We start from the raw sequence: 19241 nt of genomic DNA, 5'->3' as shown, positions 1-19241 counted from the left end.
TACATATTAATTATTAAACTTACATTGTTCTATTGTATACATTGATGTTACCCAAGCATGGATTTCTCGTGATCCCCCCCAGCCCCCTAACATTGTTCCTCATGTTCTTTAAACAATAATTATATCTAATCACATCTAACAATTGTATCATTTATCATCTACTGACTACACAGGTGCAGTTTCACCTGATCTTTAGCAAGCACAAGGCCTAACATTTTCCATGGCCTACTTTTCCCAGGCTTGCCAAACCTAACTTTCTTTCTAAGTCCCCGAATTTTCTATGATTTCAAAGCCTTTTACTATCATTCCCCCCTTTGAAAGCATTTTCACTTCACTAGAAGTGCAAATGTTTTCACTTGATACAGTCCTTTGTTTCTGAGTTTATACTTGATGTTCTTCGAATCCTTGATTGATGTAAGCGTTGTCCTGGATGTTGTCACGAACTGGAGAACCAGAAGATGGTGGGGGTGGATCTCACATAAGTGCCTTTATTATTTTCTGGTTCCAGGACGTTTTCTTCTGTATTTCTCCCTTGAAGATGCTGTCAACTAACCAAATTGCTAAGAATACAGTTAGTAAGATGATCACACTCTCAATGATAGATTTAATCCATGAACTCACATTCCACCCTAACCCTTTGAAGATTTTGCCTAACCAACTTGTAGACAAATCCTTTTGCTCTTCCTGTGCTCCGTGCTCTATTTGTTGCAATTGATTGATGTCATATTCTACATGTGCAGTCACATTTGGGGTGTGGATGCAGCAATGATCAATCCGTCCCTTTAAAAAACTCACACACTCCATGCTCTTTCAGGAGTAGTAAATTGTAATTGTACGTTTAGTTCTTTAAATCTTTCTCAGGTCACTCTTGCTAATTTATCTACCGGACCTGTAAGTTTGTACAACATTTCTTTATTCTGATAGTTTGCTATAGGACCGAGCGAAGACTCTAGGGTCCACCCAAATTTCACTCTACTAGAGGCTTCTTGCCAAGTGTCATCCTGATTCTGTTCCTATCCTAATCTTCCCTAGCTATGCCTGTGTCTAGTCACTGAGTTGTTTTTTAAGCAGATTTCACATTTTGACATTACTGATTTTGCCATTGTTAGCATCTGTACCGAGATTAATTTTTGTTTCATCAATTTCACCAATGCCTCTGCACCCCAATGACATTTGTTATGTTTCATTTGTAGAACTTTATTGGAGGACCGCCAGCAACCCACCGCTCTTCACAGAAGTAAACGTGAACCCCGTTTATTTCTATCTTTAGCACACCTTTTATAGGGTTCTACAGGGCCCGCGGGCAGAGCAAGTTACTATTGGCTAACACACACAGGTTTACATTTTTTCTCCTGTACACAAGGATTTTGTTTTGCTTTACTCTCTCTTCTGCAGGAGGGTTTCAAGGACTTTAGCCTTTAATATCACGACTTATTTCAAAGACTGGTTTGTGCAGACAGGCCTTTACTAATATATTAAATATAGCAACAATTCCCACTTTCTCTTTTTGCACAAAACAGGCTTTGGATGTGACTCATTCTATACTCTTATGAAGACAAGATAACACACAACTTAGACTGTCATCCCCATAACATTATAAGTAAAGTCTGTCCCCCTTCTAGCACAAGAGACCTCAACCATCCAGTGATGCCCCAGCTGGAGAACCAACTTCCAATGGGGTCACTATCTTCTTTCAGGGCATGTAACCCATCCTGTAGCTGTTGCAGTTGCCCATGGATGGAAACTGAATGACCAGTAAGATTCAGACAGCACATGCCTTCAAACTCCTCACAACCATGTACTTGTGCTAAGAGCAAAAAGTCAATTGTGGCTCGATTTTGTAATACTGCATGACGTACACTACTCACATTGGCTGAAAGCTCACTTAACATTGTGGATGTTAAATTCAATTCTTTCTTAGTCTAACAAGCGAGCCTTTTTAGAGTTGCTAAGCTTTAATTCATTCAGGCTTCACTTTAACTGACTGATGTTTTTATTTTATCAACTACATTCAGCAATTGATGTAAGCTTGGATGGAAACAAAGTAAGTTTCCCAAAATAACAGGGTCTTCTATGTGGATTAGCAGGAATCTCATTCCATGCTCTATCTCCACAGATTAGGAATATGGAACTAAGTAATCGCTTTGGTAATTGTCCTGTGAGATTGCACCACTAATAAAGGCTTTACTCTGTGTAGTAAAGAGATCAGCTACAGGGTTGTCTGCAGCCCAGTTCTGCATTACTTTGTTAGAATGACGTTTTGTCGGGGGTTCAAACATTATCCATCCACCTGAGGTATTGGTGGAACCTAACAAATCTAATTCTTCTGGGGGGCCCTATGGTAACATTGAGAACTTTGGTAATTTTTGCTTGCCAGCAGGCTTCATGTTGTCTTAATGTGAAGCCAACAGTGCAATTGCACTCTTGCAACATTGCCAGTTGATTCAGTCAAGTCTCATTACTAATTAAACCTTTAAATGCTGCTTGAGGATCCCATTCAGGGACTCCTATGAGACAGGTGTGAAAGGATCTCCAGGTGTGGCTAGGCTCACACACATTGACCTTTGGCCAGTTCAGTGTGCCAGAGTGACCCATATGTTCTGTCACTTTTGGATGTTAGTTAGCAGACAGTTGGTCAGGACTATACACAACACAATTACCATAAGCAGTTTGTTCCATGTAAATGACACCATACTTGCAAACTCACAGCTAAACTTTAACGTTAAATGGACTTTCAAAGATGCTTACACTACCTCTTGAAGGGGGAAATGCTTATACTTTATACTAACATAACAATTACTACACAGGCTAAACTCTTAAACTATTATCTAACTACTTTTAACACACGTGCTCTGGTATATATGTAGTGTAAGTGTGGAAGCAATTTGCTGAAAGGGTAAACACACAACTACAATTTGCTTTATATACAGTTAGATGGAGTCTCTACACTTTTCTTAGATCTTCTACAGAATTTCCTTCACAAACAGACTATGATTTAACACGATTCAGTCTTGGAACATTCACTGCTCCCGTGATGTCAGCTGGCAGCTGATCGGTGACTGAGGGCTTTGATGTTCAGGTTGTTCTTCACATCCTTCTAAATCTTAAAACAAAAGAAAACTGAAAAATTGGTAGAGACACAACATCATAATAACAACATAAAATTTCTGTTGGTAAACTGTCTGTGTAGTGCTCAGACACAACTGTGTCTTGACAGCTCCACTTCTGATCCACGTCTGGAGTACCAAGGCTGTGTGGTGACATCTCTGTTCACTGGATCTCGTGTGTTCAGAGGCACAGTCTGGTCAGATGGACAGGTGACCTTCTTGAACCTGTCAACAAAACACAGACACTTCTCCCCTTGAAGTTAATGAATTACACTAATCAAAATGCTTTTAGGATATCAATTTTCCCCATTTTCTTAAAAAAAATAAAAATGAGATGTATTTCTGTTATAAACATCAACATCAACACAAACCCATATATACAAGGATTAAGAACCTATAGCAGTTAAAAAATCAATTAAATCATAAACATTATTAATAAGATATGTAATATAAAACTACTATTAATTACTAAAACACTGCACCAGCATCCCATAGTTAGCAAACAAACAGAAACAAAAAATCATCAGTGAAGGATTGGATAACCACCTCCGGAAATGATTCTCCAAGCCCACTTCAAAATTGATCCAGCTGTCATATTAATAGGGTCAAATTGCTGAGTCAAAAAGTGACTCAAATACTGATTTGGTACAGAAAACATCTGGATCTGCTGGCAAACATTCTGTCCAGGTAAAGTCAAGGCTTGGCCAGGGCCTGGCTTTAAACTGGAAAGATGCCTCTTAACTCATTTCTAAAACAAGGTTCTCAATAGCAGCAGCTAGGAGATGCTTACAGCACAGCAAACTGTTAAAATGCATTTGTACAAAGCAAATGATCAAAAGCCTCAGGTACCAGACCAATTAAACCATGCAGCAGTTGGTTTAATCTGAAGCCTCTCCCATGGCAGCTGATCCTCAGCAATGGTACATCTTCTTAAAATTCTGGAAACACTGAAAAATAAGAAAGCTATAACAAACGAAAACTGCAGAGATTGCAACAACCAATAGAACTCCCGATGAAGTCAAGGGTGTCACAGACTGCATTCCCTTCTATCCACAAGAAGGTGTTCATCAGTGTTCTGTCACAGCTGTTTCAGATGTGGCTATCTTCATCTCTCTAGGAAAATAACTATACTTTGCAGTTTAGACAAGTGTCTCCAATAAAACATAAACAATTTAAATTAAACAATATTTAAACCTAACAATAATGATTTATGACAAAAGGAAGTAACAAACTTAACCTTAAAAGAATATCTAAGTTATAAAATTTAACTTAAAAACATTCAAGCCTAAACATAATAAAACTTGACTTTTCTTAATTCTATTAACACTTAATCTATATTAAATAAAAACATAACTTATTGTGTTACTACAAAGAGGCAACTAAAAGTTTGATATATACCTTTTAAACACAATATCACAGTAACATGGATTCACTATAAAGATTATAAAAATGTAACAAGTACATCACAATTCTATGTCATCTAGCTTTGAGAATAACTGCAAATGGTACTAAAAATACTCATGCATAACAGGAATTTGCCTAGTATATGTTCAAATTGGTTAGGATTTTAAAGTGCAGTTTTTCTAGAGAAAAACCACAACAACACAGAATTTGGCAAATTGCCATTCAGCTTTTGTAGTACTTTTCAGAAACATTAAGTCTAATTCTTAAACTAAAATCTAAAATCCAAATTGGTATATATGCAGTTATATGTGTTTTATATAACAAAAGGACTCACATTGAAATTACCTTATTAAAATTGTGGGAAAAAAAAGCAAATGGGTAATATATACTTTAACTTAACTTTGTATTGTACAGTAAAGTTCTCTTAACTAATTAATTTTTTTAAACCATAAATATCTTTTGTAGATAACATCAATTGGCAGGTTTTCTTAGTAGCTGTAAATTATACCATATTTTAACCTTAGGTTTTAAGGCTAATTATTGCAAGGTAACTTCTGTTAATATTCACCTTAAACACCTTTTTTTTTGAAAAGGGGCCTTTTTAAACGTTCAAAGAATCACAATAATTTCTCCAGTAAAACCGCCGTGGGAACGTTGTATCCAAGCACATCCTCCAGCGCTGCACTTTCCTCCTGTGAATTCCCTGTGCAGGGAATGTGTCTGTGCTTTTCCCTGCTCTGTTCACTGACAAACAAACCTGAGCCCGTGGGACTGTCAGAGCTCCTTCATGCAATGAAATCAGGTTATGTTTCTCATGGCATGTTCTGGAGGAGCTTTTCTTGGTGTGTCTTGTGCTGCTGGAAATGACACAAGAGCCAGGAGGGAACAGAAGCTGCTGCTGCCCGCTGGCTCAGGGCCAGGGAACCAAGTTGTGCTCCCGGGCAGTTGGGCCCTGCTGGAAGCAGAGCCGCGTTTCCCTTGAGCAGCTCAAGCTTGTGACAGCTCCAAACAGGAAACCTCAGCAGAAAACTCTTCCTCCAAACTCAGCTGCTTTCCCTCCTGCAGCTGTTTGGGAAAGAGCCTCAAAGCACAGACTCTGCTGGGAGCCATTGGTGCATTTCCTCCCTCCCGGCAGCAGCAGCTCCTGAGCCCTTCACGGGCTCCTGGCCCTTCCCAAACCCTTCAGCTCCCTTTGAACTCTCAGCAGTCACTAACATATGCATTTCTTTCATATTTAAACTGCATTTAAACTTCTCCTTTTCTCTCCTCTCTATCTTTTTTATCTCCTCTTTATCTCCTTTAATCCCGTCAGCACCAGTAGGATGGGGATGGAGTCTTGGGGTGGGTGTGGGATGAACTGAGGATCCAGCAGAGAAGGGCAAGGCAGAGGGGAGAGGACTCAGCCAACCCTTCTCCTGCTCTCTCCTCCCCCAGGCTCCAGCTAAAGCAAGTCAGACTGGAAAGGATCCCACAAATGCTGTGTTCTCCTCCCTCTGAGCTTGGCTGGGGATCCTCAGCTTCAGCCTGGTGCAGTGGCTGAGATTCGCTAATTTGAGATTTTTGGCTAATGCACTAAATAATGTGGTGGGTTTAGCGCTGGCTGAAATCTCCAGGGCACTTACTCATTTCTCACTGTGAGATATGGATTAGGAGAAGGGCAAAATAGGCTTAAAACTTAGAAGGAATAAAGGAACTTTATTAACAGGACTACAAGAATGAGAAACTCTAATAAAACTTTCAGAACGCCTTTCCTCTCCTTTTTTTTTTCCTGACACTGTAGAGATAGAACTTGGGATGTTAACACAGTATTAATTACACAATAGTTTTGTATTAGTTTTTGTAGGGAGAGAAGTTTTTTCCTGTTATGTCATGGAGGCTTTTTTACAAGGAATGGATTTTTTTGTGCTTTTTCATTTTTACAAATAGCAGCCGCCTGGGAAGAAATTTTTCTGTCGTGACATTTTCCTGATTTTTACAGCCCTCCTAGAGGTGTGTCAATGGATTATGAATTCATGGGGTTTTATTTTAAGGATGAGTTGTTTGAAGGCAAAGGTTCTCTTCATTTGTTTTTGTGATCATCATTGGAAACAGAAGTTTTCTTCTCTCCCTGGGGGCAAAGGGCATTTTATTGTTTTTATTTGTTTTTCTGTTCAAACTTTTATGGGATAACAGTTACTTTAACATGTGTTTGGTTTCTTTAATGGATGCTTTTGTTTAGATTTACAGTTTTAATATATTTTTATACTTTTTTCATTAATTAAAGGAGTTATTTTGTATATCATTGTTTATTTCTATGGCTTTACTATAAGAATATTTTTGTTTCAATTACCATTTTTTCATTACTTTTCTATCTAATGTTTGACTTCTTTTTTTTACTGACTTTGATGTTTTTATGTTGTTTTTTTGTGTGTTATTACTCTGTCCTTTTCTGTCCCTGGAGAGATGAACAAGGTTTGTAGGTCTCATGTCTGTACTGAAAGGGTTAATATCTTGCCCAGCCTCATATTCTTCCTAGTGTTCCAAATAAATAAGTACTGTGAGGGATACATATCACAGGTGAGCACCCACTGCACAATCTGCTTTGGATTAAATCCCATCTCCGTCTTCATCAGCTCACAGTCACTGTGACACTATTCCTGCATGGAAGAAACAGGCTGGGATGGCCCTTTCTGCTTTTGGTCCTTTTATTGGCAAATGAAATATTCTATTTGAAAACCTTCAAACCCTGGAGTTTCTTTGTATTTCCACCTGAAAATGGTGCCAGCCGAGGTTCCCAAGTGTGTGGTACGTGTTTGTGTGCACAGAGCAAAGGTGTCAGCCTGTGTGCGTGGCCCGGGTGTCTGTCAATGTCCATTGAAGCAGACGGCTGGAAGGGGGCTCTGCCCGCCCTGCGCTGCTCCGGGGCTGGGGCTGGGCTGGCAGAGGCTGCAGAGCGCTCTGAGAGGCACAGCCTCAGCCCCGGCCGCCATCTTGTGCACGGTGGCACAGCCTCAGCCCCGGCCGGCATCTTGTGCACGGTGGCACAGCCTCAGCCCCAGCCGGCATCTTGTGCACGGTGGCACAGCCTCAGCCCCGGCCGCCATCTTGTGCACGGTGGCACAGCCTCAGCCCCGGCCGCCATCTTGTGCACGGTGGCACAGCCTCAGCCCCGGCCGCCATCTTGTGCATGGTGGCACAGCCTCAGCCCCGGCCGCCATCTTGTGCACGGTGGCACAGCCTCAGCCCCGGCCGCCATCTTGTGCACGGTGGCAGCTCTGAGGGCTGTGCGAGGGACGCTCTTCCCCAGCGCTGTTGCACGTCCTTTCCTTTCCTAGGATGGCATTTGGAAATGTTTCTTCGGCCCTATCAATACACAACTCACTGTCTTACTCACTTTATGCCTGGAAGGTTCTAAGAAGACAGTGAAAAGCATAGTGTGATTATGATGCACAAATAGTAGTCAAGAAAACAGTACTCCATAGTGTAGGGCCTATAGAGCAGGGATTTGTTTATTCAACACCAGGAGTGAGGGGGAAGCTCCACCACAAACTCACTTGTCCATTCTTTGCACAGGACAAGCTTTTAAACTTTTTAAACTTAATGGGCACATTCTACTTTCCTAAGCTTCATATTTTCTAATTCTGTGATTGTGGAAGCCCTTGCAGCAGGGCTCTGCATGAAGTAGTTGTCAGCCTCCTGGTGGTTGTTTTGGATGAAGGCTCAGGAGCTACCTGAATTCAAAAGGCCTTTTTGTTACACTTCAACACTTTCCTTTTCTGGGAATTCAACACAAACTTACAGTCAGTAAGTTCTGCAAGTTCTCTTACTGCGTGAGGCCACATTGTGTCTTTCATTCAGCAATTCATGAAGAAAACACAAATTGCCTACTGAGACCCTTCTGCTCCCTCCCAAATCACTACTCAAGAAGAAGCCTCAGGCACATGCCCATAGTCCCTCTCTGCCAGCAGCTCCGAGCTGCATTGCACAGTGCTTGCTGTGCCCCAGAGAGCACCAAGCAGGCTGGCCTGGTGCCCCTGAATATTTCTGCAAAACCCTCTGCATTTCACACCTTTGCTGTGGCTCAGTGCAGAGCTCCAGGATTGCAGGCGCTTGGTCCCAGAGCTGTGTGAGGCAGTGGCTCGTGCAGATGTGCCCTGACTTGCTGTCAGTGCCTCACGCTGGCCTCGGTTCCCCTGGCAGAAATGCCGTGCCTGAAGGACACTGCCCTGTGCTGGAGCCTGCGGAGCAGCCCGGCTCCCTCCCCCTGTGCCCAGAGTGCTGCACACACTGCTGACCATTGCCAGGAGTTCCAGGGCAGGCGGCAGAAGAGCAGCAATGGTCAGGCAGGGCACCAGCCCTGGGCTGCTCTTTGCCTTTCTCTCCTCCTGTGCAGACTCCAGAAAGCCCATGTCACCAGTGTGTGCTGTGCCCAGCACGGCGCCGCTTCCCCTCAGAAGCAGCCAGCTGCCAGCTTGGCTCTGAGAGCGGAGGATTTGCCTGGGGCCAGCAAGAGGCAGCCAGGGCCAGGCTGCTGCCTCTTGCAGCTCCAAGGGCCTCCTTCCAGCCTGCCTGTGCCGAGGCTCAGGCTTCTCCGGGCTCTGCCAGGGCTCTGCTGGGCCTCCAGCCTGGCCAAGGCCGGGCCCGCTCTCACCTCACAGTCGCTGACAGCTCTGCACCACAGGAGACCTTGCACAGCACCCTCACTGCTCTTTCTGCTTTCTCTCTTCAGCCAGACTCTCCTCCAGCCAAAGAGATTTCTCTTAGGGATACAAATCCAAGTGGCAGGAACCCAAATGTTCTCGAGTCACATCTGCACAGCCTGCATCTGCACAGGATGTTTGCGTTGCACCGCTCCTCCTTTGGTTTTTCCTGCAAATGCCATTGCTGTTTCTGCCTCAAATAGAAATGCCAGAGCTGGGCAAAACTTGGCCAGGTGGCCATATTCCAAAGACAGTGTGGTCTGGAGAGGATGAATGAAGAGGAGCCTTCCCCCCTTACAAACTGTACCAAAGAAGCCATCAATGTCACTTTCCACCTCTAAGAAAAAACTGACAATTCAGAAGGAAATGTTGAGCTTTCTCACAGGGTCAGAAGGAGAGAAATGTTCCAAAGGAGTTGAGATTTTAGAAATTTTATTTAAAATCCTACTCTACAATCCTACACTACAAACCTACACTACAAACCTACACTACCATCCTACTCTATAATCCTACTCTATAATCCTATTCTACAACCCTACTCTATAATCCTACTCTATGTTGGTCATGGAGAAGACAGTTCTAAATTAATTGGTGCATTCCTGCCTCCTCCTTCCACTTCTTTACTGCAACGATGAGAGGTGCCAGGCTGGACCCAGGCATGGCCGATGTTATAAATTGATGCTGCAGAAAGGAAAAGAAAACAACAAGAAAGCATGATTTTCCAAGCTAAGAGCTTCAAAGGCAGGGGAATACTTTTTAAATGAAATGGGGATTGAGTCAGAGTAGGTCAGGAGCATGGGGCAAGAGTGGCACAGGTTGCCCCAAGAGCTGGTAGGAGGCCCACCCCTGGAAATATCTGAGGTGTGAGTATCCTGATCTCTTGAAAGATGTCCCTGCTCATTGCAGGACACAGACTAGATGACCTTTCCATGTCCCTGTGTGTTAGTTTGAGATGAATTGACATTTAGGGAAAGAAGTAAGAAACCCCGCACGGAAGTGATTTCTTTGAGAGAAGCTGCTGGGAGCTTCCTCTGTGCCTGAGACAGGCCAATGGCTGGCTAGTTCTGAGAACTGACAACATTTTGCACCATTTAGAAATGAGATGCGCCTCTGTGATGATGCACATTTTGAAAACCACCAGCCCGGGCACTGGCCCTCTTTGCTTCCGGAGCCCGAAGGTAACGGAGCTCTGGTGAGGCCGGCCCTGCTCGCCCACGGCCTGTGCTCCTGGGGGAGGCCGGGCCAGAGCCCAGCGGCTCCCGGGCGGGGGATGGAGGCTGCGGGACCCCGGCCCCAGGCTGGGCCAGGCCACGGCTGCTGACATCTTGCCCACACTAAACCCTCTCCCCGGCGTGCAGCGACGGCTCCAGGCCGAGCCTCCCCTCCCAGCGGCTCCCGGGCAGAGAGAGGGGCCCAGCACAGCCTGAAATCCAACACCGTGACTGCCATGACCTGGGTGAGATTGAACCCTTTCACTGCACAGGTGAGACCTTTCTTATTCTTGTGGGCCTGATAATAAAATTTGTTATTCCTTTGAAGTTTGAAGCCTGTTTTGCCCTTCTCCTAATCCATAGCTCCCAGCAAGAAATGAGTAAGTGCCCTGGTGATTTTAGCCAGCGCTAAAACCCAGCACTCCCTGCCAGCCCAGCCCAGTCTAGGATTCCTCCCCACTGTCAGCTGAACAGCACCAAGGTTGGAAGTGAGGAGGATGGGGGCTCATCTGATGCCTTGGATTTCAGTGGAGGAGGAGCCCATCCCTGGGACACTGTTTCACCTGCAGCCCTTTTGGCATTTTACCTGCAGCAGCTCCTTGGCAGACCAGCGCTGCGCCTCGCCTTTCTGCAGGCAGCAGCTCAGGAAGTCACGCAGCAAAGGCGAGAATTGCTCGGGCTGCCGCAGCTGTGGGCTCCCTTCTGTGGCTATGTGGAATTTAGCCTGGAGAAAAAGGAAACACAAGGCTCCACCTGCTTCTTTCCCATCTGGAACTGCTCTCCCAGAGCCCATTGTTTCAGCTCCACTCTGCAGTGGCAGTTTTTGCCCTGGCAGAGAGGCAGACATGACTTTCCTGTAGCATTTGGATGACGACTTTCCTGTATCATGAAAACACCCAAGCCCCAAAGCCGCAGCTTTGCCAACATCCAGCAGATCTTGCCTTGGCAGCTGATTTCATTGCCTGATCTAGTTAGTGGCAACTACATCAGCAAATACATGTTTCCTTCTCGGAGGATTCCCAGCAGATTGGCAGCCTTTTTGGAAGATGGATTTTGCTATTCTAACTAACTCTACTCTTCCAAGGATTCTTATAAGAAAAGAATCTCTGCAGTGCTTGTTGGTCCCTTAAGCACAGCTGCCATAAAACAAAACTCATCCAGCTTTTTGTCCTGTTCTTGAAAATGATGGTAATTGGAAGGAAAGAAAGGAAATGCAGCAGGTGTTCCTCAGGGAAGGAAACAAACCTTTGGAATCTCATTTTCAACACAGACTCATTAAGATGCCTCCACAAATGTATTGGGTTGAAAATGCCTGTTTGGGCACACAGGAACCACCTGCAGCTCTGTCTCTCAGCACTCTGAAAATTTCAGGTTCCCTTGGGTGGCAAAAGGAAAATATTCATGGTGAAATCAGAAGTGTCATCCCTGTGGTAAGCCTGTGCTGGTTGGATTCTCAAGTCAATGCATTAACGCTGTGCCCATCCCAGAAAGTGCCAGGAAACAAACAGGAGGTTTTGGCAGGCTCTCCCCGTCACCAGGCTCCAGCTTGGTGATATGGAGAAAGTGGCTTGGGTTAGGAAAGAAGGTGGTCACTGAGTGTCTCAGCAGCACTGCACAAGAAGCAGAAGAGACTCTGGCTTTACAGCCTCATCTCCGGGTTTCAGGCAAGTTTCCCTGTGAGAAGAATGGGGCTACACTTCTTCTCTCAAAAGCACTGTTTTAGAAACTTGGTTTGCTTTGAGTTTCTTTGCTTCATTTCTGGAAAGATAACAGCAGCTCTGAGATGCTTGTTTCCTATTCTTGGGGCCATCTACACAGCCAAAAGAGCTGGAACGACTTGTAAGGCAAAGCAAAATGCTGCCTGAGAATGGAGATGGTTTGGGCGAGGTAAGGCTTGAGTTCCCCCAGTGCTGCAACCAAAGCTCCAGCAGATGCTGATGTGCTGCAGGGCCATTTGTAGAAGGGGCCTTGGTGGAAGTACTTCCAGCAGATGGCCATGGGATTTTGTGCAGTGAGCAGAGAACACGGGACAGGTGAGAAAGACAGCGGGATCAGAGAGTATTTGCTCCTTACCGATTGAGCAGTGAAACTGTCATAAGGAGTTTTTTGTTCGGCCATTTCAATTGCCACAATTCCAAAAGACCACACGTCCACTTTGGGGCCATATGGTTGACGCTTCACCACTTCAGGTGCCATCCACCAAGGAGTCCCGGTCACCGAGCACCGCTGATTTTGCTCAGGGGTGAGCTGAGCAGAAAGGCCAAAATCAGCTGAGGAGAAAGCAAAATACTCTTTTAATTTTAATACTCTCAATTAGGAAACCAAGCCAGAGAATTCCCCAGTGGAAGTTTGAGAATGTGCACTTGAATTTCCTGGACAACACTCCCTGCTCTCTTTCCTTAGGGCTTTAGCCAAGGAAATATGAATTGGCTACTTCAAACATCCCCCCATTTCTTACACTTCCTCCAGCAGTGCCTTTTGTTCCCCTGAAGGTTTAGATTGCAGCTCCCTCCCTCTGGAAGGAACACACACAGACCCACACAGAGCAATAGCACTCTTGGCTGCTTGTGGTTCCTTGTCATAGCTGTGTGCACCCTGCAACTGTGCCTTCAGCCCACAGCAGGGGGGACCCCTGCACTGCCAGCAGCAGCATTTTTGGGGAGCTGGCAGTCACTGAAAGCAGCCCCACACCCCCCATTCCTGGAAGGCTGAAGCTGAGCAAGAATACACTGACCCAGCTTGACAGAGCCGTCGGTTCTGAGAAGGATGTTGTTGCTCTTGACATCTCGATGGATCACGTGGTTGGAGTGAAGAAAATCCAGTCCTTGCAGGCACTGAGAGAGAAAACAGAACCAGGGGGGCAAAAAGTAGTGCTGTGTGTTCATCCCACAAGAAAGGAAACAGCTGTGGAAGGTTCCCTTTGCAGGGGAATGGGGAGGAATGGCAGAACACAGCGCCATTGAGAGCAAAAGCCTGCTGCTCCAACAGGAGCAGAGCAGCACCTTTCTCAGGAAAGGCATGTCAGCTTTTGAAAGAGCACCAGCAACTGCTGTTGTAGACTGTCCCCTGCAAAGCAGCCAGGGTGACTGCAGCTGCAGTGCATGTGCTCAGAAGCAAACAGCATTTGGGCTGCACTACTACCCTTTTCAGCTGAGAACTAAAACAAATATGTCTCTCTTTTTTCTCTTTCCTGTTGGTTTCAAATCCGGCCAGTACACCTTTGCTTTAGAGACAAGGAATGTAGTGCAGACAGGCAAAAGTTTAGCTAGGCAAGGTGGAGAAGTGCAAATGCCAATGCGAGAGACAGAGCTAGAATACAAGAGCAGGGGATAAGAGTACAGGAAGTGAGTCCAGTGAGTGTAGGGGCACTGGCAGACAGTTCCCTTGAGATGCTCTTGCTTGCCCATAGCCTAGCAGCAGCACGGAAACCAAGCTTGGCCCATGAATCACTCCCGTTCTGAGCCCCTGTTTCCCAGACAATGCAGCTCAAGGCCTTGGAAGCACAGATGGGATCCCTGACCTCCCGACTGACAGCTGCAATCTCTCCTTCAGACATTTGAATCTCGTCGATGAGATCTCTCAGAGTGCCTCCGTCCATGTACTCCATCACCAGCCAGAGTTCCTCATGCACAAGGTAGCTGAAAAAAGGAAACAAGGCCATGCAGGTGAACATGCACGGCTAGGTTGGTTTTTTGCTTGAGTCTTGTTTCTGGGTCCCTTGGAGACAAGGGCAGAAGAAAAGGAATAGACATTGCCTCTAGGCTGTGCAGTGTTTGCAGTCTGTGCTGTCTCAAGGAGAAAGGCAGTTTAGGAAGAGCCCAGATAAAAAACCTGTCACGCATGGCATTTCTGGAAATAAGCACCTAGTCTTCCTGGCATGCACAGCAATGGAAAAGAGGGGCAACAATGCAAGGGCAGTCCTCTCTTGGATGGTTCATCAGCATTTAAGAAACTTGAAAAACTCAAGCCCAAAGAACTGTGGAGGCAATGAACTTACAAGGTATTGAATTCTTAAGATAGGGCTGATGCAGGTTTTTGAACAATGTCCAGTCTGCATTTGCCAGGGTGACATGCCATGCAGACAAAATGCAGTCTCTTCCCATCCATTGGAGATAAGTAGAGAAATAATCATTAACAGCTCTATTTCCTGCCACTGACCAAAGTGGGTTTTTAAGCTCTCATGCTTGTAGTATGTAAACATTCAAGGGATAGGACCGTGACCACTCACCTGGCTAAGTAATTCACGATCCTGGGACTCCTATTACTCTCCATGATCCTGATTTCATTCATGGTTAGTATCTTCCTACTCACTCCTTGCACATTTATTTTCTTGATGGCCACCTCAAATGACATTGAAAAGGAGTAACTTGAGACAATTGGTAGCATGAGACCACAACACACATGGAGCAAGTGATTTTGGAATGGCACAGCCAAGCTGTGCCCAAGTGCCTTGTGATTAAACCTCATCACTGGAGTAATTAGGAAGTGACATTCCAACAGCCCATTTCTCTGCTCCCTTGGGGGTCAGTTACAGGACATGTGGCCACTGGCAATTTGCCTTGTCCACAAAGCCTGTTCCAAGTGCAATTTGCAGGCTGGCTCCAGTCTGTGCTTCTTGTGCCTTTTCAGCACAGCTCTACTCAAAGCTCCAGCCACAGCTGTCAGCAGTGGGGAAAGGCCTGGAGAGCAGCAGAGGCTGCAGGGGCTGTTGACATTTACCTCTCCTCCTGTTGCAATGTCAAGTGCTCTGGAAACCTCTCCAAAACCCCTAGAAACAAAACAGCAGCAAAGAAAGGAGAAGCCATTTAGATCTTGCAGTGGAAGCCAGTCCAGACAGGAGAGCTCTGCTGTAAATGCCTAAAAGCTGCAGGTTGCAGGAGGGGTCTGCCAGAAGGCAGATGATGCATTTTCCCCTCAAGTGCCTGGGCACTGGGCCTGTTCCTGAAGCCTTGGGCTTTAGTGCCTCAGCTCCAAAAGGCAGCTTATTCCTTCATCTCGGGTGTCAGCTTCTAAACTGTGCAATTCTAATCCTGAGCATGGAGTATTTCCTTTAGCAAAGTCTTGGAGAGAGATGTTCCTGAGAACTCTTATCTGACAGCTCTCATAGGAGGTAGGTTGTGCTTTCAGGCAAGCAAGATTCTGCTCCTTTCATTAGTGTGGCCAGATGATTTGGAAACATCCAAAAATGCAAAGGAAATGAATCCTGAGCTGTCCCACACTTGAGAGACAAGCAGATTTCCCAGGTTCTGTTCCTTGCTGCAGGCAAGACCTTGGCAGCATGGAGATGTCTTTGACAATGCCTTCTGAGCACACTTGACAAATTCTGGCCAGTACTGAGAGATGGGGCAGACTAAGCCCGCTGTCTAAACATGTGGACAACTTGTCTGACTTCCCACTTGATGGATATTCCCCCAGTGAAACACCTGGCCCATGGCTGTGTAGAAGTGACTGTGGTTGGACTCACCCGCTGCCAAGACTTTCCAGTTCGATGTATTTTGTGATGGGATTTTCCTTGTTCACCATTCTCCCTGAGGGAAACAAAATGCAAGATGCTGACTTTCAGGCAGAGATCCCAACTTGCAGGAGATGCCAAAGGCAGCCCCGCTGTCTGGGGCTCTGAACCCTCTGTGGTCAGCTGGGCAGCAAGCACAGCAGCAACAAGACAGGCAGTTGTGCAGTACAAATGGGCAGCAGAGAGACTGATTTTGTCCAGTCCTTGGAAGGAAATGAAGCGCAGAGAGCAGAGCAGGGCACAGCACAAGGCTGGCAAAGGCCAAGCATGAGCACTGACAAGCAATGGCAAGAAGACACAGCCAGCCTGAGCCCCTGACAAGCTGTGGCCCCCGTTCAGGACACAACAGCATTGCCTTGGAGATCAGACACAGCCAGGTGCAGATCAAGGCCCTTTTGTGTCCCAGCAGGTGAAGGTAGACACCAAATCAGCTGGGATCTTTTCTCAGCCCCACCAGGTCTTTTCTGAGAGCACAGCACTGGCAGCTGTTATGGGCAAGTAGCAGATTAAATGGGTTGTGCTGCAGAATCACAGAGGGCTTGATGTGTTTTCCCAGAGACTGATCTGAGCAGGGCTTGGGCCAATAGGTAGGATTCTAAGAGCCATGGGAATGGCTGGGAATGAGGTATGAAAAAGTGCCATGGATCTGAGGAATACACAGCACAAGGGCTGCAGGCTCGCTCCTGAGAAATGCCTGCAGTGCTGTTTTATCTGATCACACCACGTGGATGTGTCTCTTGGACACATCTTTAGAAAAATAAAACTAGGATATTAATTACAGATTGTTATACAAGTATCTGTTTCTTCAGTGTGGGCCCAATGAAAACATCTCTTGCTCTCTGTTTCTGCTGTCACCTGATGTTCTTTCAAAGGAGTCCTCATTGACAAAAATACAGCATTCTCACAAAAACCTTGTAGATGTAGTAGAGGCAATAAAAACAGTCCTAAAAATGACACCAGTAAGACACATGGGGCAGAACAGCTCTTTCAGGATGGAGAAAAAACAAACTCTTCCAAAAAACCCCAAACCCAAAACCAAAAAAGGATAAAAACTGAAAACTAAAAACGGAACCACAACAAAAAGACAAAACCCCAAAACCAGTCAATATCTCTGAAGTCTTTTGGTTCTGACAAGCAGTGGGAAGTCTGGAGTCTAAGGAGAATTTAGGAATCAAATATTCTGTTCAGTTTGGCCACTAGCACACAGGACTTGCATAGATCATTTGCTAGGCCACAGCCTTCTGCTGATCCAAGAACAATTCCTGCTTCTGCCTTTAGTGGCAAGGGAATGCCAGGCAAAGCCGAGCCAGTCCAAGCTGCCCTCAGAGGCAGCAGGAACAGCCAGAGCGCTCTCTCGCTGCCTCAGAGCACAGCAGTTCCTGTGGGGAGTCCTAAATGTCTCTGGGACACCAAAGTGAGGAGGATCATTTGCTACAGCTCTGCTGGCACGTGCACACAATACACTGTCCCTCAGACAAGAAATACACCAGACGTACTCAGTTGCTCCACGAAGTCTCCCAGGCTCTCCTGGAGCTGAGCAGCAGATGTGTCACTGCTGGAAATGGACAAACTGCCCCGGCTCCACTGCTCAGCTTGGGCAACAAAGGCTCCTTTAGATGCTGCTGCTGCTGCTGCTGCTGCAGCAGATTGAATGGAAGAGCCTGTGTAGATCTGAGAGAAGAAAGGTGTTTGTGTCAGGAAGCTGGCTGGCAGAGATTACCCCGAGTTCCCTTTTCAAATGCAAGCCCTTAGGAAGTTGCTGTTAGCCACATGCAAAGCTCATCAGCTGGATTTTTTGGATGCCCACTTCTGGAACCAAATGGTCAAAACCCAAGGTTGGTTTTAATCAAGTTGATGGCCAGTTTCATATTCCATTTTCCTGGATTTTCTGAAGGATGACTGCAACAATGACCATTCCACTTCCTCCCAAGGATCCCTTTCCCCCTCCAAGGGCTGCAGACACATTTGCAGCTCCTTGTTCTAATGTTGGAGCTCCTCCCCCTCAGTCCTCTTTTCCTGCACCATCTTCAGAAGGTGCTCAGCCTGCAGCACTTGTGCTTGGGACAGTACCTGTGCCTGCCGCCGACCTTGGGGCTCTTCATCAGCCGGCATTTGCTGGAAGCCTTCGCAGGCTGCCAGGTGAGATATCAACACGTCCACCTCAAGTCAAAGAGAACAAAGCAGTCAGAGACCACAGCTTGTCCCTGTGTGCCAAGGCTCATTGACTGTGAGCAAAGGGAAAGAGCAGGAGAGCAGCAGATTCACCAAGGGATACAGACAGCTTGCAGCTTGTATTCCAAATCTGTCTGGGGGACTGTGTTCACTTGCAAAAAGCCCTGAAGAAACAAGGAGAGCAGGAGCAGGCCAGCAGGAATCCCTTGAGATGAGTGCTGGCAAAAGGGGCAAATGACTGGTGCCACTGTCCAGGGCAGCAGCTGAGATTGAGCACAGCAGGAAATGTCCTTCCAAGCAGCTGGGATAGACACTACAGCAGGATGGCACTGAGAGGCATCAGCCCAGCCCCCTGCTGCTCTGCAGAGGAAAGGCAAGAAGGGCAGAAAGCACCAGACTGCAGTGACTGCTGTGCCTATCGCTCTTTCACTCACTCGATTTTCTAGAGCCTCTTGCTTCTGAGCAAGGAGATGAAATTTCTCTTGGATGATTCTCCTTTCTTCCTCCAGCCTGTTCTCCTTTGCCCTGATCCTAGCCTCAGCTTCCTGCAGCTCTGCCAGAAGCTCCTCCTCGGAGGCCTGTGAAGAATGACAGAGAGGAATTTCTGTGAGTGGAGTGTCTGCCACTCTTTCACTCACCTGGTTCTGTTGATTTCCTCTCTGCCAGGGGAGATTCATCTCCTCTTCGATGCTTCTGTCTTCCTCGTGCCTCCTCTTCACTGCCATGATGGCCCTCGGAGCTTCGGGCAGCTCTGCTTGGGGCTCTGCCTCGATGTTCTGTACACACAAATGGAGAGCAAGTGCCTGGGAGCTGCCATCAGGCTCAGCTTCTTCCTCAGTTTCAGCCTCAAAATCACACTCATTCAGTCACTTCTTTCTGCTTCGCTACCCACCTCTGCTTCCACTGTAACCTCCTGTCCCGCTGCTGATCTCTGCAGAGGCTCTTTGCTTTCAGGGCATCTGGCACTCATGGCCTGCTCAGTCCCAAGAGCTGCGTTTTATGCCCCTCTTCCTGCCCTTCACTCTGTCCCCTGCTGAGTCAGCCTTACCTGGCCATTCTCCAGTGGCTCTTCCACCTGCTGCCCCAGCTGCTCTTCCTGCTCTTGGGCTGGGAACAGCTCTCCCTCAGGCTGGCACGGCCGTCCTGATAAAACAAT

General features: G+C 46.3%; 1 protein-coding gene across 1 annotated transcript; it reads right to left on the bottom strand.

The window, feature by feature from the left end:
- Positions 1-9605: 9605 nt before the first annotated feature.
- LOC147645633 (serine/threonine-protein kinase PAK 3-like) lies at positions 9606-18858 on the bottom strand. Its single transcript, XM_086874406.1, has 10 exons — positions 18520-18858; positions 17984-18073; positions 17410-17584; positions 15866-15929; positions 15121-15169; positions 14630-14742; positions 13922-14039; positions 13136-13235; positions 12475-12671; positions 9606-11125 (listed from the first exon to the last, which is right to left on the bottom strand). The coding sequence occupies exons 1-10, from the start codon at positions 18808-18810 to the stop codon at positions 10961-10963; spliced, it is 1362 nt and encodes a 453-aa protein (XP_086730532.1). The 5' UTR covers positions 18811-18858; the 3' UTR covers positions 9606-10960.
- Between the last annotated feature and the right edge of the window lie 383 nt (positions 18859-19241).

This window comes from Cyanistes caeruleus, unplaced genomic scaffold (genome assembly GCF_971803275.1).
Source record: "Cyanistes caeruleus unplaced genomic scaffold, bCyaCae1.hap1.1 HAP1_SCAFFOLD_207, whole genome shotgun sequence".
Taxonomy (NCBI): domain Eukaryota; kingdom Metazoa; phylum Chordata; class Aves; order Passeriformes; family Paridae; genus Cyanistes; species Cyanistes caeruleus.
Note: the sequence above shows the minus strand (reverse complement) of the source record. Positions and strands in the feature narration are given on the sequence as shown.